This window comes from Erpetoichthys calabaricus, chromosome 1 (genome assembly GCF_900747795.2).
Source record: "Erpetoichthys calabaricus chromosome 1, fErpCal1.3, whole genome shotgun sequence".
NCBI classification, from domain to species: domain Eukaryota; kingdom Metazoa; phylum Chordata; class Cladistia; order Polypteriformes; family Polypteridae; genus Erpetoichthys; species Erpetoichthys calabaricus.
The window spans coordinates 337,333,672-337,355,878 of NC_041394.2; the positions used below are offsets into that span (position 1 = coordinate 337,333,672).

The 22,207-nt window shown below is 39.6% G+C and overlaps 1 protein-coding gene across 4 annotated transcripts in view; it reads right to left on the reverse strand.

Annotated features, from left to right (window-relative positions):
* Positions 1-19,361, reverse strand: part of LOC114667564 (gastrula zinc finger protein XlCGF52.1-like) — a 41,389-nt gene extending 22,028 nt beyond the window's left edge. Inside the window, exons 1-3 of one of the 4 annotated variants that reach the window (XM_028822921.2) lie at positions 19,179-19,361; positions 5,601-5,667; positions 2,836-2,951 (exon numbers count right to left, since the gene is read on the reverse strand). In XM_028822921.2, the coding sequence (XP_028678754.1) occupies positions 2,836-2,917 (82 nt within the window). In that variant the 5' untranslated portion in view covers positions 2,918-2,951; positions 5,601-5,667; positions 19,179-19,361. Of the gene's footprint in view, positions 1-2,835; positions 2,955-5,600; positions 5,668-19,178 lie in introns of all 4 variants that reach the window. The other 3 variants (XM_028822911.2, XM_028822937.2, XM_028822929.2) reach the window with 3 other exon arrangements.
* Positions 19,362-22,207: the final 2,846 nt, after the last annotated feature.

Genomic DNA, 22,207 nt, shown 5'->3' on the forward strand with positions numbered 1-22,207 from the left:
GTAATTAGGATTAGCATATGAAGACATAACAGCTCAGATGGATGATTTAAAATTTACTTAATATGAGTAGGATTGTTGAGGCTGCACTGAGAGCACACTGCTACACCCACCACATGCCGAACCACCTGGATTGAGACCCGAGTGCAGCGGGTGACACCTCAGCACCACACTGTAACAGTGTGAAGTTTTATGACGGTGGCTGGAGTGCCAGTCCTGTCACTAACTGCCGAGTTTTCCCTGCAAGTTGGAGGAGCTGTTTGCAGGCCTGGATGCAGGTTAACATCAAACCCAGGATGAAGCAGTTGCAGGTTAACGGCCTTGCTCAAGGGCCCAACAGAGCAGAGTCACTTTTGCCATTTAGGTTATCTGAACCAGCAACCTTCTGATTACTGGCATAGATCCCTAGCCTCAGAGCCACCACTCCACTGAACAGAAAAACCAAGGAGTTTAGTTAAAAACTCATGTGAAATGCAGGTGGCAGGGTAATGGCCTACAACGCATAAGTCAATCCTGTGAAAGCCCCAAAGCCACGTGCCAAGACTACAGATCTGGAAAAGCAAGGTAAACCTTAAGGCACCCAAGGTCATCACTGCCTCCATACTTCTCACCACTAACCCGAGTATCCCTCCGGGGTCAGCTCTAGAAAGACAAAATAAACACAGACAGACTAAGAGCCATTTCATATAGTTATTTAAGTTATATAAATGTTTGCCTAAATAGTGCATATTCTATTGGGAGGTTCTTACAACGTGCATAGGTTGAATAGAATTGGTATATTCTAACTATTTCTAGCCTCTCTGACTATACATTATACCCAGTTAGTGGCCTGCCTTGCCAGGTGTAAGGCGTTGACGGCACATGCCTTGTGTGCATTTAGTGCCAAGTAACATGAAAGACTATGATCTTTATTGAATGTACAGCACTGTACATTTAAAACGTACAGAAGAATAAATAAAGCATCTTTAAGTATAGAAACAACTAAAGTTTGACAATAAAAGCGAAGTTTAGAGAAGATACATTTTTTCACCTTTTATTCTATGTGTGTAACAACTTTTTTCTTTATTCTTGTGTGGATTATTTGCTTTGAATTTTCACTAAATATTTTAAAACAAACTTTTGGACAGACAGATTTCTTTGGGCACACATTTTACCCGTGCTCGAACTCGCTTTAAACTCCTGCCGCTACACAGACAAAAGACTACCATACAGGCACAGTAAATAATGTTCTCTCTGATCAGGTGCTGGCAAGCTAGGCCAAACTGAGAAGAGAGTGAAATCTCCTCTATGCCTTTCTGGCTAGCGATGGTAGTAAACAGTTGCTCAATAGTTTAAACATTTCTCATCCAACGGACTTGGGTGTGGATCCACAAAACACAATGTGAAAGCAAACCAGCAGGGACAGGGAGACCGAGATGGATAGTTGAACTTGGATGTGGACTTGAACAAATGGACAGAGTGAGAAAGCATCCTTAGTAGTCTGTGAATGTGTATGCAAGTCTTTCTAGCTCAGCCCGATTTTCTTTTAGCACTGCTGTGGTTTACAAATGTGTTAACTATATTGTGAAAAAGTAATGCCTTTAAGATTTCTGTATGCGACTCGGAGCTAAAATGATTAGACATGATCTTTATTATCAGGGCGAGTTTACATTATAGTTAGGTAGTCTGTCTGAATTACCTGTGAACATCCATCCATCCATCCATCCATTTTCCAACCCGCTGAATCCGAACACAGGGTCACGGGGGTCTGCTGGAGCCAATCCCAGCCAACACAGGGCACAAGGCAGGAAACAATCCTGGGCAGGGTGCCAACCCACCGCAGGACACACACAAACACACCCACATACCAAGCACACACTAGGGCCAATTTAGAATCGCCAATCCACCTAACCTGCATGTCTTTGGAATGTGGGAGGAAACCGGAGCGCCCGGAGGAAACCCACGCAGACACGGGGAGAACATGCAAACTCCACGCAGGGAGGACCCGGGAATCGAACCCAGGTCCCCAGATCTCCCAACTGCGAGGCAGCAGCGCTACCCACTGCGCCACCGTGCCGCCACCTGTGAACATGTGACTGAAAATGTTCTAAAACCAAAGAAACATTTTTGAGGAATGACACCAAAAATCCTCAGTGTTCAGTGTTTTTAATAAAAAAAAGGTGCGACTGTCCTCAAGTATGGAATTTTTAATAAATGTTTCAAAATTCCATAAATCCACCACCCCACTCTTAATCCCCTCATCTTTCAAGTACCTCACTAGACATTCTTTTGCGTTTTTCTTTTATGTTACCCAATTTCAGATATGAGTAACTAATGTTAGAACAACTCATCCCTGCTAGACACTCAACAGGGAAAGAACTTTGACCTTTCAACTGCCATATTTTCCTGAAAGAGATTAGTGAAAATAAGACTGTGTTAGAAATATAAATGTCATTCTGGGTACAATAGCCAGACTGTTTTGGCATCTTTACTTTCTTCACACCTTGGTAACCATATTTCAGTGTTTAATAAGCTTCATCAAAATTGCTTAGTTTTTTTTTTTTTATATATAAATACATAAAATTCTTTCACTTGTTCCAAACCACTGTTTATAACTTGTATGTGTTTAAGGCAATTTAAAAGTTTCACATAATTCGGACACACTACTTGCACATTGCAGCCAAGTTTCTGCAAAAGTTGATGAAACTTGCATAAAATGTGACAGCATAGCAAAAACGGCACATTTCTTGTGTTTTACTTCAGACCTCAGAGGGTTTATGACTACTGACTCTAGTTCACACTACTCCTCATCCTTAATGTCCACACTCTCCTGTTTAACACAGAGCAGTTGCCACTTACTGTCCTCCTCCTCCTTCATATTTGCTCTCATTTTCTTCATGGTACTCATATCAGCTTGGCACGCCTCTTCTGTCACAGCCATGTTTGTGCTACAGTAAACGGCAGGTTCTTCTTCTCTGCTGGAAAAATAAAACTGATCTAATTACACCAGAACTGTACCCAAAATTAAACACATTTTAATGTCTTATTTTAATTCCTACTAAGCATCAAGTATTAAAAAAATTTAAATACATTGCCAGATTGCTGCTTTTTTCCTTTCCTGTTTATTTCAATTCATTGTTTGCACACTTTTACATCAATTAATTGTGGCAGCCCTACTAAAGAGTAACATTTAATAGACAAGTCAAACAGGGTCAATTTTATGAATCCTGATGCTTTCATTTCTTCCAAATCTGTCCCTTTTTTTAACAAGTGTTCAAACTGTACTATCTTGTATGAAATCAAACTTTAATTTTATGTTAATTCATTGATTCCAAATTCCTGTAAAACACCAACTGTTCTGCTGCTTTTCAAGTATCTTAAATGACTAATAAGACACAATGATATTGTTTAGCCTGTGTACTAATCCAGAATTACAATATTAACTGGATCTGCAGTGTAGCTGACAGACTACATTGCATTCGCCAAAGTATCGTTCAAATCTTCATATGTATTTATACTAATACAAGGTTTATACTAATAAAGATTAGTTTGACTTCAAAAACCAAATTATACAAATTTAGCATTGCATAGTCACATTTAGCAAAGAAATACATAGAAGCTGTCAGTTGTTACGGTGCTGTCCAGTCTGAGAGGGTATCCTTCAATAACGGTGTGCACAAAAAGGCGACCTCAATTGGCCGCGGCAAATAAAGGCTTGCGTAAATAAAGGCGAGCTTCAAAAGGGCGACCTCAATTGAGCGCAGCGAATAAACGCGTTCGTAGATAATTTAGATAATAATAGATAGATAATAATAAAATATCTATGTGGCATTGCACATAGTTGCGTTTGAGGTCACCCTTTTGAAGCTCGCCTTTTTGTGCGCGCCCTTATTGAATAGAACAGTCTGAGAGTGGTCACGGGACATCGTATCTTTGATTGCCGGTACAACAGATAGTTCTGAGCAGGCATCAGCCACAGAGCTGCTCTTGTGAAAAGAATGGAGATAAACACCATCAACCCAGAGAGGGAGAGGCAAGTTCGTTGTACCAAGTGAACGTCACTGAGAAAATAAAACTGAATAATAAAAAAACAAGCACTAACTTTTACAAGTAGCCAAAATTTACACCAGGTGTTACAGACTAAAATGAAATGTATGTTTTTATTGTATTGTAGAATTAATAATAATAATAATAATAATAAAAGCAGCTCACTACTCAAAACATGGAGCACCCTTTTTTTGAACCCAGGACCTTTAGGTTATAAGGCAGCAGTTCTTACCTCTGCACCATTCAGGAATACGCATCATTTTCTTCTCGATTGACATTGGACCTTAGGTTTCCAACTCATTGACAGCCACATGTAAACTGGAAGCTTTTTATTGTTTGGTTATATTCTTGAATAAAAGTGCACGTACTTATTTGATATTTGGACTAAAGTCTTCACACATTATACACTTCATGTCATTATTACTATAACATGGAAAACGTTTCTGCTTTAGGTATGTGTTCAGCATTTCTTGCCTTGCATTTCCTGTTATCCTACACTTATCCAGATCTTTGTAGACATGGAACACACATGAAATGCATGTATTCCAAACAACAATATACTGTATTATTTACCCTATACAACTCCAGGAACCTCACATGCAGATAAGGAGCTTTGGCTTAAGCTGGGAGAAACTTTTTGCCCGAGTTGAACTCCGTCAAGGGAGTGGATGGGAGAGCAGGCCGCTTGCTGCTTGTGCTGATCGACACATTTACAAAACAAAAGACGCAGATGGAGAGGTGAGAAGGCAGGCCAGGATTACGCATATTTTCTTAGGTTTAAGGAATTCTAGTGTTAAGGTTTATTTTGACTACCACTTCTCCGCATTAGCTAATTCTGGTGCATTCAGCCCAAACTGCCTTCCTTGCATCAGTGTTTCTCAACCCTTCTGGTCCCGCTTTTGCCTTTTTAAATTCATTGACAACTCGCAATATTTGCAGATTCCTGTCTTGATTTGTTAAACATTTAACTGGCTACAAGAAATTTTTTACCCTTTGGGGGAAAATAAACATCTCCTCCCTAATTCAAATGCAACAGTTTACAGGTTTATACTTCATTTTTTAACATAAATTTCGAAATAAGGTGCCTCTCAAAATTTTTTCGTATTGATAAATCTTGCAAATCTTCATTATAGGCTTGCATGTACCTTTGATGTTCTGGTAAGTGGGGACAGAAAACCATTAAGTATTTCTAGACACCACTCCAGCTGCCCTCTCTGTCAGTGAAGAGTGCTGGTAAAGGCCCCTACACTGCACTTCCATCTTATTAACACTCATATGTGGAAGGAAACAGGGCTGCAACTAGAGCCATGGCAAACTGAAAGTACATTCATAATGTAGGCTGTAGAATCGATACCATTAAAACGGAGTACTGGAACTGAATTGTTAAAATCGATACTTCTTGCTATTTTTTTTAGGTACTTTTGACAACCATAGTTGCTGGTGCACCAAAAACTGCGAAGACGGTGTCTCAAATGTGTGTTAAGGCTCATGTGAAAATGGAACATTTGGATTGAAGATCTACAAAGAAAATGAATCAAGTTATACAGTAACATTACACAACAGATGCACACACTTACACTGAGCCAATTTACCCAACGTGCACTTCTTTAGGATGAGGAGGAAACTGCAGTGCTCAGAGAAAACCTACAGAGACATAACGAGAAAATGTAAACTCCACACAGGTACCCAGTCCAGGATTTGAACCGTGTTGACAAGTAATAGCCACACATGTCAGAACTAGACTACAGGTACATACAGTGGTGTGAAAAACTATTTGCCCCCTTCCTGATTTCTTATTCTTTTGCATGTTTGTCACACAAAATGTTTCTGATCATCAAACACATTTAACCATTAGTCAAATATAACACAAGTAAACACAAAATGCAGTTTGTAAAATGGTGGTTTTTATTATTTAGGGAATAAAAAAAAATCCAAACCTACATGGCCCTGTGTGAAAAAGTAATTGCCCCCTGAACCTAATAACTGGTTGGGCCACCCTTAGCAGCAATAACTGCAATCAAGCGTTTGCGATAACTTGCAATGAGTCTATTACAGCGCTCTGGAGGAATTTTGGCCCACTCATCTTTGCAAAATTGTTGTAATTCAGCTTTATTTGCGGGTTTTCTAGCATGAACCGCCTTTTTAAGGTCATGCCATAGCATCTCAATTGGATTCAGGTCAGGACTTTGACTAGGCCACTCCAAAGTCTTCATTTTGGTTTTTCTTCAGCCATTCAGAGGTGGATTTGCTGGTGTGTTTTGGGTCATTGTCCTGTTGCAGCACCCAAGATCACTTCAGCTTGAGTTGACGAACAGATGGCCGGATATTCTCCTTCAGGATTTTTTGGTAGACAGTAGAATTCATGGTTCCATCTATCACAGCAAGCCTTCCAGGTCCTGAAGCAGCAAAACAACCCCAGACCATCACATTACCACCACCATATTTTACTGTTGGTATGATGTTCTTTTTCTGAAATGCTGTGTTCCTTTTACGCCAGATGTAACATTTGCCTTCCAAAAAGTTCAACTTTTGACTCATCAGTCCACAAGGTATTTTCCCAAAAGTCTTGGCAATCATTGAGATGTTTCTTAGCAAAATTGAGACGAGCCCTAATGTTCTTTTTGCTTAACAGTGGTTTGCGTCTTGGAAATCTGCCATGCAGGCCGTTTTTGCCCAGTCTCTTTCTTATGGTGGAGTCGTGAACACTGACCTTAATTGAGGCAAGTGAGGCCTGCAGTTCTTTAGACGTTGTCCTGGGGTCTTTTGTGACCTCTCAGATGAGTCGTCTCTGCGCTCTTGGGGTAATTTTGGTCGGCCAGCCACTCCTGGGAAGGTTCACCACTGTTCCATGTTTTTGCCATTTGTGGATAATGGCTCTCACTGTGGTTTGCTGGAGTCCCAAAGCTTTAGAAATGGCTTTATAACCTTTACCAGACTGATAGATCTCAATTACTTCTGTTCTCATTTGTTCCTGAATTTCTTTGGATCTTGGCATGATGTCTAGCTTTTGAGGTGCTTTTGGTCTACTTCTCTGTGTCAGGCAGCTCCTATTTAAGTGATTTCTTGATTGAAACAGGTGTGGCAGTAATCAGGCCTGGGGGTGGCTATGGAAATTGAACTCAGGTGTGATACACCACAGTTAGGTTATTTTATAACAAGGGGGCAATTACTTTTTCACACAGGGCCATGTAGGTTTGGATTTTTTTTCTCCCTAAATAATAAACACCATCATTTAAAAACTGCATTTTGTGTTTACTTGTGTTATATTTTACTAATGGTTAAATGTGTTTGATGATCAGAAACATTTTGTGTGACAAACATGCAAAAGAATAAGAAATCAGGAAGGGGGCAAATAGTTTTTCACACCACTGTATGCCTACTTGTTTCTATCACATAATAATTTTAATATGTATTCCTTAATGTTTGATTATGCAAGACTTATTAACTATTCCTACTGGGGCTTAAATGCCAATGCAGGATTGAGTGAAAAATGCAAAAATCTCCCATGCCAAAACTAAACAAAGCGGAAGAATCCTGCTTCATTTTAAGGCAAAAGGGCTTTTGATATTGCAGTTTTAATGCCTTTATAGAATTAAGTTCAAAGTTTGTCATGTGCATAGTAAGGAAACACTTTTCCCTGTACAATGAAATTCTTTCTTTGCTGTCCACACCAAATGAAAAAACAAACGTATAAAGATAAACATTATCTGCTACTTATTATTTATAAGTAACAGAGGCAGCATAAAGTATAAAACAGAGCAGAAGTATAAAGTGTAATGTGCAAGTAGGTGTGTGATGGACTAGTCAAATGCAGTTACAGTTGTGGGAGGTAGATAGAATGAGGTGAACTACGGTTATAAACTCCAGTCAGTTATTTACTCGGTACTCAACCACGGCCCACCTGCCAAGTTGTTTTGCCTGCCTAAGGAAAAGTCATCCCAGATGGAGGATCGCAGGAATCGTGAGAAAGAGGGGTCCTTTCATCGGATGGCTGGCCCAGCACTGTTTCAGCCGTGAAATGGCCAAATCGGGGAGGCAGCTTGAAGGATGAGGTCTCCAGGACTCTACACAAATCCAAATCTTATTATGGGATATATCATCTACTGATAAATTTTGCTCTGTACTTCTAAAATTTTTATTTTTATACTGTATTGAGGATTTGTTCTGTTCTGTGTATTGTATTGTATTGCCCCCCCTCCCCTTCTTTGACACCCACTGCACGCCCAACCTACCTGGAAAGGGGTCTCTCTTTGAACTGCCTTTCCCAAGGTTTCTTCCATTTTTTCCCTACAAGGTTTTTTTTTGGGAGTTTTTCCTTGTCTTCTTAGATAGTCAAGGCTGGGGGGCTGTCAAGAGACAGGGCCTGTTAAAGCCCATTGCAGCACTTCCTGTGTGATTTTGGGCTTTATACAAAAATAAACTGTATTATTGTATTGTATTATTTAGGAGTCTATTGGCCTTGGGAAAGAAAGAGTTATTTAGCCTGGAAGTCCTGCATTTCACAATTCTATACCTCCTATCTGAGGGTAGAAGTGTGAACAATTCGTGTTGGGGGTGGAGGGTCCCTGAGGATCGAGGCAGTTCTCCTGCGGACTCTGCAGTGGTAGATGCTCTGCAGAGAGGGCAGTGGGGTCCTGGTGACCTTCTCAGTAGTCTTTACCACTCTCTGCAGGAGTTTGTGGTCCATAGCAGTAGTGTTGCCGTACCACATGGTGATGCAGCTGGTCAAGATGCTCTCAACAATGCAGCTGTAAAATTTGCCGCGGATCTTAGTCGACATACCAAACTTCCTCAGCCTCCTCAGAAAGTACAGACACTGCTGGGCCCTTTTGACCAGCTGTGTAGTGTTAAGTGTCTCCACTTCAAGCCCTCAGATGAACAGTGGCTGGTGAGGTCTCCTCTCCTTCCTCTTGTCCACCATCATCTCCTTTTTCTTGTCTGTGTTGAGGGTGAGGTTGTTGTCCTCAAACCATGACACCAGACTGGCCACCTCCCTGCTGTAGGCCACCTCGTCTCCTCCAGTGATGCATCCTATTACTGCAGTGTCGCCTGAGAACTTTAGGATGATATCTTTGTGGGAGGTGACACAGTCGTGTGTGAACAGGCTGTAGAGGATGGGGCTGAGGACACATCCATGTGGGGTGCCTGTGTTTGTGATAATGGTGGCTGAAATCATATTACCAATCCTGACGGACTGGGGCCTGCCAGTCAGAAAGTCTAGGAGCCAGTCACAGAGGGTGGGGTGCAGGCAAAGTGCAGACAGTTTATGGGGGATAACCATGTTAAAGGCGGAGCTGTAGTCAACAAAGAGCATCCTGATGTAGGAGTCTTTGTTCTCCAGATGGGAGAGGGAATAATGTAGTGTGGCCGCGATGGCATCTGAGGTGGATTTGTTGGACTGGTAGGCATACTGCAGGGGGTCCAGAGTGTCCGGTATGCTGCTCTGAATGTGGGCCAGCACCACTCAACACTTCATGATGATTGGAGTGAGTGCTACCAGCCTGTAGTCATTCAGGCAGGTGGGTGGGCTTTTTTTTTTTTAGCAAGGGGGGGAATGGGGGAAATGCAATCGCTGTCAATTTAGTGAAAGGACGACTTTTTAGAAAAGCGCAATCCATAGAGGAAACAAGGCATTACATTTATCTGAAGATTAGGGTTGGGCAAAATATAAACATATACACTTTTATTGTCAAAGGTACAAAACAAGAAAACCTCGGTATGCAGACCTCTTCTGTAATTTGCAAACCCCCCCCCCCATTTGACGCCCACCTTCTTCCCTGTTGACACCACATTACTTACAAATCACTTACAGGGACCTTTCCTTAAAACTGTGTAGTTTTGCAGTTTTCTTTACAACTTGCACTGCTCTTCCCTATATTTAAGACACGCCTCCTGCTATACCACAGTGGCTTAAAGCATCCCCAACCCCCCACCCCCAAATAAACAAATTTGCTTGCAAAACTCACCAGCCAGCTTTTTCCCTCTCCTGTCTGGACTGAGCCATCTATAGAAGACTCCCTCTCTAGCCCCTCATCCCTGTGTGTCTGAGCCAATTCTGCACCCATCTAAAAACATCACCCTGAACTCCCACTTCTCTTAGTTTGGTGCCAACCTCTCATGTGGCAGGCACCTTATCAAATGAAAGTCAAGATAAATAATATCATGTGCTCCACTCTGATCGTGTCATTTTGTTCAAACATGAAAATCACTTTTTTTTTTTTTTTTTTTTTTTTTTTAAACCAAATGATAGTTATATAGTGGAGCAAAATAGGGCTGCACGATTAATCTTTTTTTTCTCATGATAACGATATTTATGACCCACGATCAGTTAATAAATATCGTCGCGATTTTACAGTATAAAGACCAAACTGTTTTTTATGGGCTGAGTTTACGGATTGGACTGCGTCACTATGACGTTACTGCGTCTAGATTGCAAGCGCTTTCTGAAGCAGTAGAAGTCAATAGCAGCAATAACAGTCAGTCAGAATAAACATATGATGGCGGAGCAACGTGCAGAAGTGCGATCGTTAGTTCCTAAAAAGGGGTCATACTCAGTTGTCTGGAACTATTTCGATTTCGAGGAATGTGATGTTGATCAGGTACGAGTCTTGTGCAAACTTTGCTCCTGTTCCGTCCAAACGTCCCAAGGTAACACAACAAACCTCATCAACCACCTTAAAAGCCACCACAAAGTACACTATCAAGAATTTCAACGACTGAAGGCACAAACAGCAACAACAAAAAATTACCAGCCATCCACAACACAGACAACAATATCAGGGACATTGTTCAACGCAATACCATATCTGCCTAGCTCGCAAAGACACCGGGAAATAACAGAGGCGATCGCGTACCATATAGCCAAGGATATGTGTTCAATAACCACCGTGAGCAGTGAGGGGTTTAACAAAATGATCGCAACACTTGATAAAAGATATAGCATTCCCTCATGCAACCATTTTTCCAATGTTGCGCTGCCCTCGCTGTATGCAAAATGCCGAAAAGAAATAAAGAGAAATTCTCAGGCTCAGCCTTGAATATTTTGCTGCCACGACCGACTTATGGTCAAGCAGAACTGTGGAACCGTATTTGAGCTTGACAGTTCATTTTATTGACAGCGAGTTTGAGATGAAAAGCAAGCTTTTGCAAACTTCGTTTTTCCCACAAGACCATACAGCGGAGTTTATTGCAGTGGGCCTCAAAGAAGCGATGTCCGCTTGGGGCTTGGTGGAAGAAAGACTTGTGTGCATCACAACGGACAACGCAGCTAATATGATTAGGGCAGCATCTGTGAATAACTGGCCGAGGCTACACTGCTTTGGTCACAGACTTCATTTACCAAAGGAATAATCGTCATTATTAATCGTGATAAAAATTTTGAGCAAAATAATCGTGATAATCATTTTTTCTGTTATCGTGCAGCCCTAGAGCAAAACCTATTAGTCTGATCAGCTGGTCACATGTGTACAGTCAAAACATACTGTTGTATTAATGCAAAGAATATGCCAAGCGTCTCTTCTTTTATGAATGAGCTAACATTAAGTCAGTTGTCTGGAATTTGTTTGGATATGAAAGATCAGATGCAGGATAAACTAATGTCAAAGGCTAAGTTTTCAAAACTGTGATCACAGTTAAGTGGTAGCACATCTAGTTTATTTCAACGGTTAAAACAGAAACAGTCAACAGAATGGTGCTAGAAAGCATGAAGCGAAGGTAAAGCCTGTCCACGACGGACAGCTCCCAAGTATTCTTCATCCTGCTTCCGCATGTTTTGCACATTTATGCACTCCCTACTACATATCCCATTAGACAGCATGAATATGTAACATTAGGAGCAGAGGATGTCTGGTCCAGGGGCTTTGTGAAGAATACACCAGAGTCATCCATCATGCCTTTTTACCCTGCATTGGTGACTAGCCAGTAAAGTGTTTATTCATCTCTGCAATGTGACCTACTAACAAAACTTCACATTGTGGTGGTTTGACGTGGCTTACCCAAGACAGGTTTCTCTTGATATTACATATTTAGTCTAATACCTGTGAATCCTTTATATTAGGAGATCATTTTTCCATCATGTCAAGGTGCCACACTGCACAGAGATGAATACCCTATGTAGTGAAGTATAAGTGTTATGAAGATCAAAAGAAGTCTTTTCTTAAGGTCTTGCTGCATATAGTAAAAGGAGTAATAGATGTATGTTTGCATTACATAAAGTGATACTAAAAATGTTTTGCTGCTAGTAAACCAAAAGCTATGAAGATGGACTCTCAAGTGCGGGATAAGAAGTAGTTAAAATGGAAAGAGACCTCAGCATTTAAATATGAAGATTTAGCAAGGCAACAATCCGTGGCAAAATAACCTGAAAAGGTACCCCCTTTTTTAAACCCACTAAATCCTAAACAATTTCACAAAGAACCTTAACATGTACCAACAGCACTGGATACAAAGCAAGACACAGACACGGAGCCAATTTGGAACTGCCATTTCACCGAATGTGTACTTCTGTGGAAAGTGGAGAGAACTGGAGTAGGGCAAGAATGCCCACCTAGACACAAATGCAAATGTGACAAGGCCTGGTATGTGAACCATATAATTGCAGTAAATGGCAATGCCAAACACTGCTGATGTTAGTTTGAGTTTTAAGGAGACTTAATTATTAAGAATGCAGTCCATGCAGCTTTTAATACGTTATGTGCTTGAGGCATACTTTTGTTTTATTTTTTAATTAACTGAGATGTTTGTAAAGTACACTTTTAGGGGGTGGAGGGTGATGTTAAACTCTGTACCACAGTACAGTGTTTTTATGGATCGACTTTTGCATTTTCAGATAGCATCCATGAATTCACCACAGATCATGAAACTCCTGTTATGAGCTATAGATAGCTGTATGATCAGAACATTATCAACGATACGTAAGCAATATAAAAAGTAATATATTCCTATATCATGACATGTAGCTGACATTGTTAACAAAGAAAGTTTTAGGAATGAGATATTTCTAATAATATTCTAAAAACATTGTATTTGGAGAAAAGGTGACAATATTAATATAATCTTCTGAATTAAAAATGCATTGGAACCTTTACAATTCATTAGAATATCATATTCATTAAAGAATTGAAGAATGGAGGGTTAAATAGCAGTAATAATAGCAATATTTTAGTGCCATGAGGCATGACATCATCTTTGGATTTTGCCATCTTCTGTACTTTACACTGCGTACATTGCCAATGTCCCTTAAGAAATGTTGCTGTCTCTCTTACAATTAACGTGTATTACTTGCACCTACACAATTATTTAAAAATAGCTGTGCTATCCACCTAAGAGGAGTTGAAATCTAAGTAACATAGACCTCAGAGTTGGTGTTTACAGTGCACCATGCCCCTTTAATATGCCATAAAGGCACTGTTAATATTTGTGATACACCATCTGTTGGAATGACAAATGCAATGCATACGTTTCTTTTATAAAGAATTTGGTATAGCATTTGTGAAAAGAGAATTAATATTTGTGATGCACCACCTTTTAGAATGACAGAGGCATAGCAACCAGACAGACGCTTATTAGTTAATTAAGGTGGAATATCACTTTAGTTCATAAGTATGTTATTAGTATTTTACTGTATATTCTTTGTTCCTATATGTATTATGATAAATGTGCCATTTACTTTGCAAGAATAACTAAATGGCTTGCAAAATGCAAGTCTTAGTTATTACTATTTTATAATAAAAACAATTTATGACATGAGTGACATTTAAAAACGCTCATTCACAAGAGGATGTGAATCTTCAAAATCATCTGTTTTACCACAGAGAAACATTCTGTGCAACTTCAGTTATAAATCAGTCTTCCATTTCCCGTGAGAAAGTTTGCTTTAACTTGTACATTTTCAACTTGCACATTCAACAGCAGCTCCCAAAAGCAAAACAGTGAAACCTCTAAAGTTACGTATGCTGCGACAGCTTCTGCTTGACTTTCTACGTATAGGAGATGCAGCCAAACAGCAGCTCGCTTCTCCTGCTACTTAAAATCATAGCAGGTAAGTTACACAATGTTTGTGAATAACTTCTGTAGTATGAATAAAAGAAACATAAGCTCAGTAGCCATAGCTTGGTGACATACAAGACATAAAGTGAACAAATATCAGCAGGGACAGTTTCGACAGCCAGGGATCAATCCACCAAGGAACTTGCCTTCAGCTATCACCCTCCGAGTCTAAGGGCATGGTTCTCAGCAGGAAAAGGGTGGAGTGTCTTCTCTGGGTTGGAGATAAGGTGATGCTCCAAGCATCATTTATGTATCTCGGGGTCTTGTTCACAAGTGAGGGAAGAAAGGAATGGGACAAGCAGACTGGAGCAGTGTCCGCATGACTGGTCAATTGTGGTGAAGAGGTGAAGCTCTCGATTTACCTATCAATCTACATTCTTACCCTAACCTATGGTCATGACCTGTGGGTAGGGACAGAAAGAACTAGACTGTAGATACAGGCAGCAGAAAATAGTTTCCATTACAGGGTGTCTGGACTTAGCCTTTGAGATAAGTGGAGGAGTGCAGACATTCAGGAGGAGCTCAAAGTAGAGTCACTGCTCCCCCGTAGGGAATGGAGCCAGCTGAGGTGGATCAGGCATCTGATTACTATACCTCCTCCTAAGGGACTTTGGGGCAGGCCCAGGACATGCTGGAGAGATTCTCTCTCTTGGATGGCCTGTGAACATCTTGGTATCCTCATGGAGGAGCTGGTGGGGAAAAGGGACATCTCAGCATCTTTGCTTAGACTTTTTGCCCCACAACCTGGACCCAGATAAGCGGCAGAAAATGAATGGATGGAATGATAAACAGATATGTACTCTGGACTTCTTCAGGTTATTCTAAAAACAAACTCACAGTTACATTATCTAAAGATTATAAAGGTTCAATATTTCTCCAACACCAACATTGTCTGCTATCCATGGCTGCCTGATGCAGCCAACAATTCTAACATGAAACTTCAATACAGATTTTCCATTGGGCACTTCTTTGGAACAAGAAAAAAAAAATCTTATGCTTAAAAAAAGAAATTTGAACTGCAATTGGGGAAAAAAAATCTTCCACAGTTAACCCTTTTAGTCATCTGAACTGAATCTGCTGTCTATGACAGGGGTCGCCAGCTCCAGTCCTGGAGGGCCCCAGTGGCTGCAGGTTTTCATTCTAACCATTTTCTTATTGAGTGACCTGTTTTTGCTGCTAATTAACTTCTTTTGAACTAATTTGAATTGATTTCCTCTTGAAGACTCGGACTCCTTAATTGTGTCTTTCTCCTTAATTAGCAGCCAAACAATAATGAGATACAAAATGAACCAAAACAACTGGTGCCCATCATACAATATCTGAAAATAAAGAAGGATGAAAGTCATAGAAATGTTGGTCTGCTCAGGTCCCCTAAAACTTTTTAACAGTCCTCTTAGAAAGAGAAAATCAATAATTTCAGAAATGTCTGCTAATGCAACACGAGAGCAGCAACACGCCACGGAATTAAAGAACGGGTTTAATTAACGATAAGAATTGGCACCTCATTAAGCAGCTGGTTGGAGTGAAATTGGTTGGAGTCTGAGGCCCTAACTTACAGTATTTGGTCTTCTGTTAGCTCCCTCATTTCACATTTCATTTCTGTTTGGGTGCCATTTAAGGAAAGAAATGAAGCAATAAAGAGGAATGATGAAGAAATCGTAAAAAACGCAATTCAACTGAAGTGAATTCACAAGAAATTAATTAGCAGCACAAACAGGACACTCATTAAAAAAAAAAAAAAAAAAAAAGTTAGAATGAAAACCTGCAGCCAAGGTGGTCCTCCAGGAATGGAGTTGACAACCCTTGGTCTATGAAAACTACTTCAGACCCCACTAAATTATTTGGATTCCATTTTTAACTGCACAATACTGTAATGTACTTTTAATAATCATGGATTTAATGTACCCAAGTAACTTGTGTAATCATGTTCTATTATCACTGTAATGTATGAACAGGGCTGTTACAAAAATATTTAATAAACAAAATGTGATAACTTTTGTGAAGTGACTAGAAAAGGTAAAAATGCTGCAACCTTCAAAATAGTTAACCAAGTCTCCCAATGCACTTTAATGTTTCATCACAAAGACATTCTTTTACTTGTTCATTTTTGTTTAATTCATTAAAAGGGACAGAGAGAGAAATCTGTGTATTTAATATTTAACAAGAAGTAAAATTCAAAAATACCAGTAAAAGAATGTAATAGTAGAATATGTTTTAAAAGATATTCTAATTAATCACTGTAACGTAGACTAATATTTTAATAATTGCAAAATGTCATTTAAGATATTTAAAAGAAAAAACTGCTTTCTGAAAGGCCTTTTCTTTCAACGTTTAAAAAGTATCTTTGAAAAAATGCGTTATTCCTTTCTACGCTGAGACAGCCTGTTACTTGGCTACTGACCACTTGCCTTGTCTGTTCATGATTTGGTGTTTGCTTAAGAACTCCCTGAAGATTGAGAATTCATTTAAGTAGAAAGTGTCATAAGCTGCGCTATATTGTGATGCTAAAGCATTGGTTGGTTATGTATGTTTTGTGGATAGGAGATAAGAATTTACATCAAATGTATAATGCAGAACCACTACCATAATGCACGTTTTGTTTTAAAGGATATTTTTAAGAGTTATACAAACATGCTGTGCTCTCGGCTCCTATTTATGGTATCAGAAGCATAAGCTAAAGCAGACAATTTTGGTTTTATGAACTTTGGATGATCTGCAGTGGGCTGGCGCCCTGCCCGGGGTTTGTTGGCTCCAGCAGACCCCCTGTGACCCTGTAGTTAGGATATAGCAGGTTGGATAATGGATGGATGGATGATGGCATAAGGGTGTTTACACACGTACACCTCACTATAGCTTCCCTATTCCAATGGCAGAAGAGTATGAACTCTGAAAGCACTTTTCAGAAAATTTTATTTTGTGCATGATTAATTTAAGAAAAGAAATTTAATGTTAAAAAAAGACAGTTGTCTTGGAGACAGGATGACAACATCATTCCTAGAGTAGCTTTATAAGATTTGCTAAACAGTTAATCAGAGAAAATAAGGGTGGGCACATCCAAGCCAAGAACGCTCCACGTTACTACTGACACATCAAGCAATGAAAGAAATGGGTTGTTTAGAAAGACTAAACATTTAGCAGTCCCAGCTTGTATGGTGTTCACATATTATTTTGCTTTTATTTACAGCACAATCTGTTTCACCAATGCTTAATAGTCATGTAACTTTGTCTCCTGCCTTTTCTGGTGCTCTGTCTAACTTCCAAGGGTTAAACATACAGGGGGAGTCAAAATTATGTTAACACTGATGGTACCGCTATGTATATACTTATATGCAATTTTTTGTGGACAATTTATGTGCCACATATGGTACACGTGTTGAACATGATGGCGAACGGGTTGAGACATTCCTGTAAATCATCTTGCATATATGAAAGTATGTTTTGTGAATAAATTGTTTCCGCCATTCAAATGTTAACATAATTTTGACTCACCCTGTATAAAGGAAAGTCAAAGAACTCAGCTACAACAGCAGTCAATCCTGACAGCATGATAATAGTATGTGGTTTGGGGATTCTGTTATGGTCTGTGTAATTAAAAGAGTATAAAGGCAAATAGGTTCACCGTAGGACCCTACCACAATAAAACAATCACGTACTGTAATTCAAAACTGATCTCAAACAGAATGACAGCACGATGCCATTTTAGGCTTTGAATGTTGCAGAATACAAATCACTTTCCACAAGTTCTTTTCTACCCCAGATAGAACAAAATGCTAAGATAAATTAACAATATGCAAATAATTACTTTTTTTCTATCCCTTGCAGTTGCCCAACTGAACGTTATTTGAAGTTATTCCATGTGCAGGTATACCTTTTCGTGAATTTAAAATTTGTATTATTCCTTTCCTTATTGTAAAAAGATTTTCCTTGCATATGTAACTATGTATTGCAACCATTTATTTATTGATGTTAGCATTCGTTGTGAAACAACAATTTATTATAGTCAACTTCCCAATAATTTTATTTCCTTGTTTTAAATGTAACCAGTAATCTATACTATTTGTTTAATTTTACAAAGACGTTCAACAACACATGGTGTAAAGTTAATGTAGGATAACAAGCAACAAATTATTTGGAGTACAAAGCAGCACTGTTCACATGTTAGACCCTTCCTTATCTTGGTCAAAGTTCAGCCAACTGCAGGATCTTCTCAATAGCAGAGGACAGCTGGTGGGCAGACTGTTTTCATGTCTGGGTGTGTATTACCATACTTAAAAAATAAGTAGAGCTGTTATTTACGTGTACATGCACGTTAGAAGGCTGGTTGGGGTCTGGCAGATTAAAGGGGGCCAGTCTGGACAAACGTCCAAAGCCAGTTTTTGATACAAGTCAACAGTGGTTCATGGCAGAGAACAGTCACTGTAACTTTGACTCGAAATTTAAAACAAATCTGTGCCTGTTCTGGGAGGTTTTAGAACAAACGAATGTGTGTGAACAGCGAGAACTACAGAATTCCTCACGGACATACCAAACCCTGGGTGAAAATCCAGCCTCCTGCAGCTATGAGGGTGCACTGAAAAACCACCAGCCGTCTCCAAATCTCTATTCAATTTGGTAAGTTTTTACCAACCGGCATTTTTGGTCTTCATATAAACGTATGTGGCACATTATTGATTTTTATATTAAAGGAAAAATTGATGCCTGTATTTTTCATCAAACCGGTGAAAACCGGCGCCCAAAGGGGGGAGGGGGGGGGGGAATCTGTATTTCTGTGTTGCTCAAGTTAATATTCATACGTTCTAATAAAATGAATCGCACCGGATAAAGCGCTTATTGAAGACGATAATTCAAAGCTCTGTGCTCGTATTAACAACATTAAAGAAAGAAAGAAAGAAAGAAAGAAAGAAAGAAAGAAAGAAAGAAAGAAAGAAAGAAAGAAAGAAAGCCCTTCAATGATGATAGAAAACAACATAGAACTCAATTTCGAGCGCAAAAGTTTGTAAACAAAAAAACGAAGCTGCAAATAAAGGGCTTGTTTTAGCCTCATTTAATAGGCGATCATGCAAAACCCTGCACTCAAATGGTGAGGAGGCCAAAGTCGGCTTACTTACCCTCAGATTCCTCGTTGATGCGATTCTTGGAAGCAGCTTGCTCACTTCTAACAGCCTACACCCACCAGGAAACACGACTCCTCCATAGTTAACCCGTCTACTATAGCAAAAACCCGACAAATAATTGCAGTTTAGACTAACGAAACACGAGGTGCGCGAGCGGAACTGGTAACGTACGCTTCCGTTTCTGAGTTTAGCGCATGCTCGGTGTACAACGTCTGGTTCGCTCTAAATCTACATACGTGCGCGCGCCCGATCGCTAGCTTGCTCGGCTTCTTCATAACTGTCATTCTCAATCTCGGCCGCAGTGTGCGCAGATTTTTTTTTTTTTTTCAGTCAATTTCTTGTTAGCAGCCTTAATATGTGTGTGTGCGTACGTGTTTTTTTTACCCATAAAGGGCAGCCTAACAACAAAAAATGAAAAGCAAGCAAAAGTGACCAGCCCAGCAAACTCAAGGAACGCAAATTGTCTTGGAGGTACACCATTCTCACTCCAGCCCATTTTCTATTTAACTCTAACCCATTATTTAATTCTATGGCTCCTTAGTGCTCTTAGTCTGGCACACCTGTCATTCCGTTACCGTTTATTTTTTTTCTGAGATCATTATCTGTATGATTTGTTGACTACATGGGATCAATTGTTCTGATTTTTTTTTCCCCCCAAAACGTTTTATTGGGACAGATATTGTATGATCTAGAATGGCCTGCTCCTGGCTTGCCTTTGAATGCCATCATTATTTAGGTGTGAAAAAAAAAAACAATTAAAATTCAAGTCACTCAAAATAAAGGTGACAACGTATGGCATTCGCATCAGTAATTGGTTACTAATGCAGAAACTGGAACTTCGGAAAATGAATTTGATATCCCTAATTTACTTGAACCTACTCGGTCTTTTCAGTCTCTGCTGCACCCTTTAAAAGATAAATGGAAAAGAGAGTGATGTAGGTATAATGTGTAATGTATATTGACGTTACGTGTGATGGATTTATTTCAATTAAAAACAGAAGGTCCACCTTTCAACCCCCAATTTAGGATAAGAAAGCTGTACATTTAAAGCGCCATTCTTTGTTTCATGCGAATCTTATTGCTTTTATTATATATAAAAACTGGTGGGGTCTGGCGTGATGCTGGGAAAAAAACAAGCTGTGCAGTGAGACACAGAGACACCACACAGGATACGCAGTTAAACGAAGGAGCCGAAGTTATTTATTACTAAATTCCCTATGATGGCAGAGTGACGCAGGGGGTAGCGCGGTCACCTTATGGATTCAGTATCCCAAACGGTGTGTTGACCTGAAAGTTTGCACGTCCACCCCTATCCTCCCGCATGTTCAAGTATTTTAGGTAATTAGCGATTCCAAATTGCCAACTGTTCAGGTGCTGGACTTTTTTTTCTAATAAATACATTTTTGGAATTACTGTACTGGTTGTTTATATGTGTGGAAAACAACAGGAGCGTTTAGAATGAAACTCGCGGGTCGTGTTTCAGGGAAAGGAATTACAGCAAACTTTCAAAGAGCGAGCCCTTCACCTTAAAGTCAAACCAAAAAAGAAAAAACTCCATCACAGGGACTGCATTTTCACAGCGCATACCCGACTTTTCAAATGCCCCCTTTAATATCGTATTGATCTTTGTCAACAAATGATTACATTAAAGTGACAAACAGATGGCGGCGTAGAGGTTCTTGTGAACTCAGAAAGACGAAAAGTAGACACGAATAGTAGTCCAATATTTTTTAATCTTCTTTATTTCAATCTTTTTTCAAGTAGAAAGCGCGGTGTCCCCACTGCAATAACGGTAATTGAAGCGGTGGTCGCCCCAATGCGTGCTGCTCTAGTGTTTTGTTTTGCTATTATTTTTTTTTTACATTTTCATATATCATATATACTGCCTGGCCAAAAAAAAAAGTCGCCACCAAAAAAAAAAAAAAAAAAAGGTCACACACTCTAATATTTCGTTGGACTGCCTTTAGCTTTGATTACGGCATGAATTCGCTGTGGCATTGTTTCGATAAGCTTCTGCAATATCACAAGATTTAGTTCCATCCAGTGTTGCATTAATTTGTCACCAAGATCTTGCATGATGGGTGCATCACTTCATCTGCCTCTCTTCTTACCCTGATGCGCCCATCACTCTGGAACAGGGTAAATCTGGACTCATCTGACCACATGGCCTTCTTCCATTACTCCAGAGTCCAATCTTTATGCTCCCAAGCAAATTGAAGCCTTTTTTTCCGGTTTGCCTCACTGATTAGTGGTTTTCTTACGGCTACACAGCTGTTCAGTCCCAATCCCTTGAGTTCCCTTCGCATTGTGCGTGTGGAAATGCTCTTACTTTCACTATTAAACATAGACCCGAGTTCTTTTCTTCGATTTGATTTCACCAAACGTTTAAGTGATCGCCGATCACGATCATTCAGGATTTTTTTCCGGCCATATTTCTTCCTAGAAGACGATGGGTCCCCACTATCCTTCCAGATTTTTATAATGCGTTGGACAGTTCTTAACCCAATCTTAGTAGTTTCTGCCATCTCCTTAGATGTTTTCTCTGCTTGATGCATGCCAATGATTTGACCCTTCTGAAACAGACTAACTTCTTTTCCATGACCACGAGATGTGTCTTTCGACATGGTTGTTTAAGAAATGAGAAGCAACTCATTGCACTAGTTGGGGTTAAATAACTTGTTGCCAGCTGAAAGATAATCACCCATGCAGTAATTATCCAATAGGAGGCTCGTGCCTATTTGCTTAGTTAAATCCAGGTGACGACTTTTTTTTTGGCCAGGCAGTGTGCTATATGTTTAGGTTTAGGTTTCTTTATTTAGTCATGTTTACACAAGAAAACATGAAATTTGCCTTCTCAGTTGCATCTAATAACAGGTAACAGACAGAATGAAATAAAACAGACAAATAGAAATAAGAAAGGTTAAGGTAAGGCAGTTAGATAAAACATATTTACACCAAAGAAAAAATAAATAAATAAAAGGTAACAGGATATATATCAAAACCTTAAACATTATCTCCGATAT